The 418-nt window shown below is 36.1% G+C and overlaps 1 protein-coding gene across 8 annotated transcripts in view; it reads right to left on the bottom strand.

The window, feature by feature from the left end:
• LOC119586518 (neurofibromin-like) overlaps positions 1–418 on the bottom strand; it is a gene marked incomplete at its 5' end in the record, with an annotated part of 66980 nt that overhangs the window by 38937 nt on the left and 27625 nt on the right. For all 8 annotated transcript variants that reach the window (XR_005229956.1, XM_037935267.1, XM_037935261.1 and 5 more), the window contains 1 exon segment: positions 149–287. Coding sequence is in view for 7 of the 8 variants with exons in the window: in XM_037935267.1 (XP_037791195.1) it covers positions 149–287 (139 nt within the window).

Consider the following 418-nt stretch of genomic DNA (forward strand, 5'->3'; position numbering starts at 1 on the left):
GCAGATTAAGAAAACTGTATCATTATACTGCTTTTGATTAGTACAGTATATTTTATGGCATTCTAATAAATCATATTATTACTTATTCTCGTTCTGAATCCCCCTCATTTTCATACAGCAAGGGGGAATGTATATTTAATTTTCTTACCTTTAAGGGTGCCAAGATTCTGTCATGATATTTTGTGTACTCTCTCACCCAGGAATTGGCGTTGTAGATATAGGCAGCATGGATATTCTCATATGCAACCTCGGGTAACACTACAAACCACTTTTGCAGGAATTCCGTTCTGTGAGAAGATATTCCTCAATGTGAAAAAGACACATTTCCCACAGATTTACAGAGAAACACAGGCTATGAAAAAATTCTCCCTTGAATCTGATACATTGTATTGCATGAAGCAGGGTAACCAAAACTACG

This window comes from Penaeus monodon, chromosome 21, assembly GCF_015228065.2.
Source record: "Penaeus monodon isolate SGIC_2016 chromosome 21, NSTDA_Pmon_1, whole genome shotgun sequence".
NCBI lineage: Eukaryota > Metazoa > Arthropoda > Malacostraca > Decapoda > Penaeidae > Penaeus > Penaeus monodon.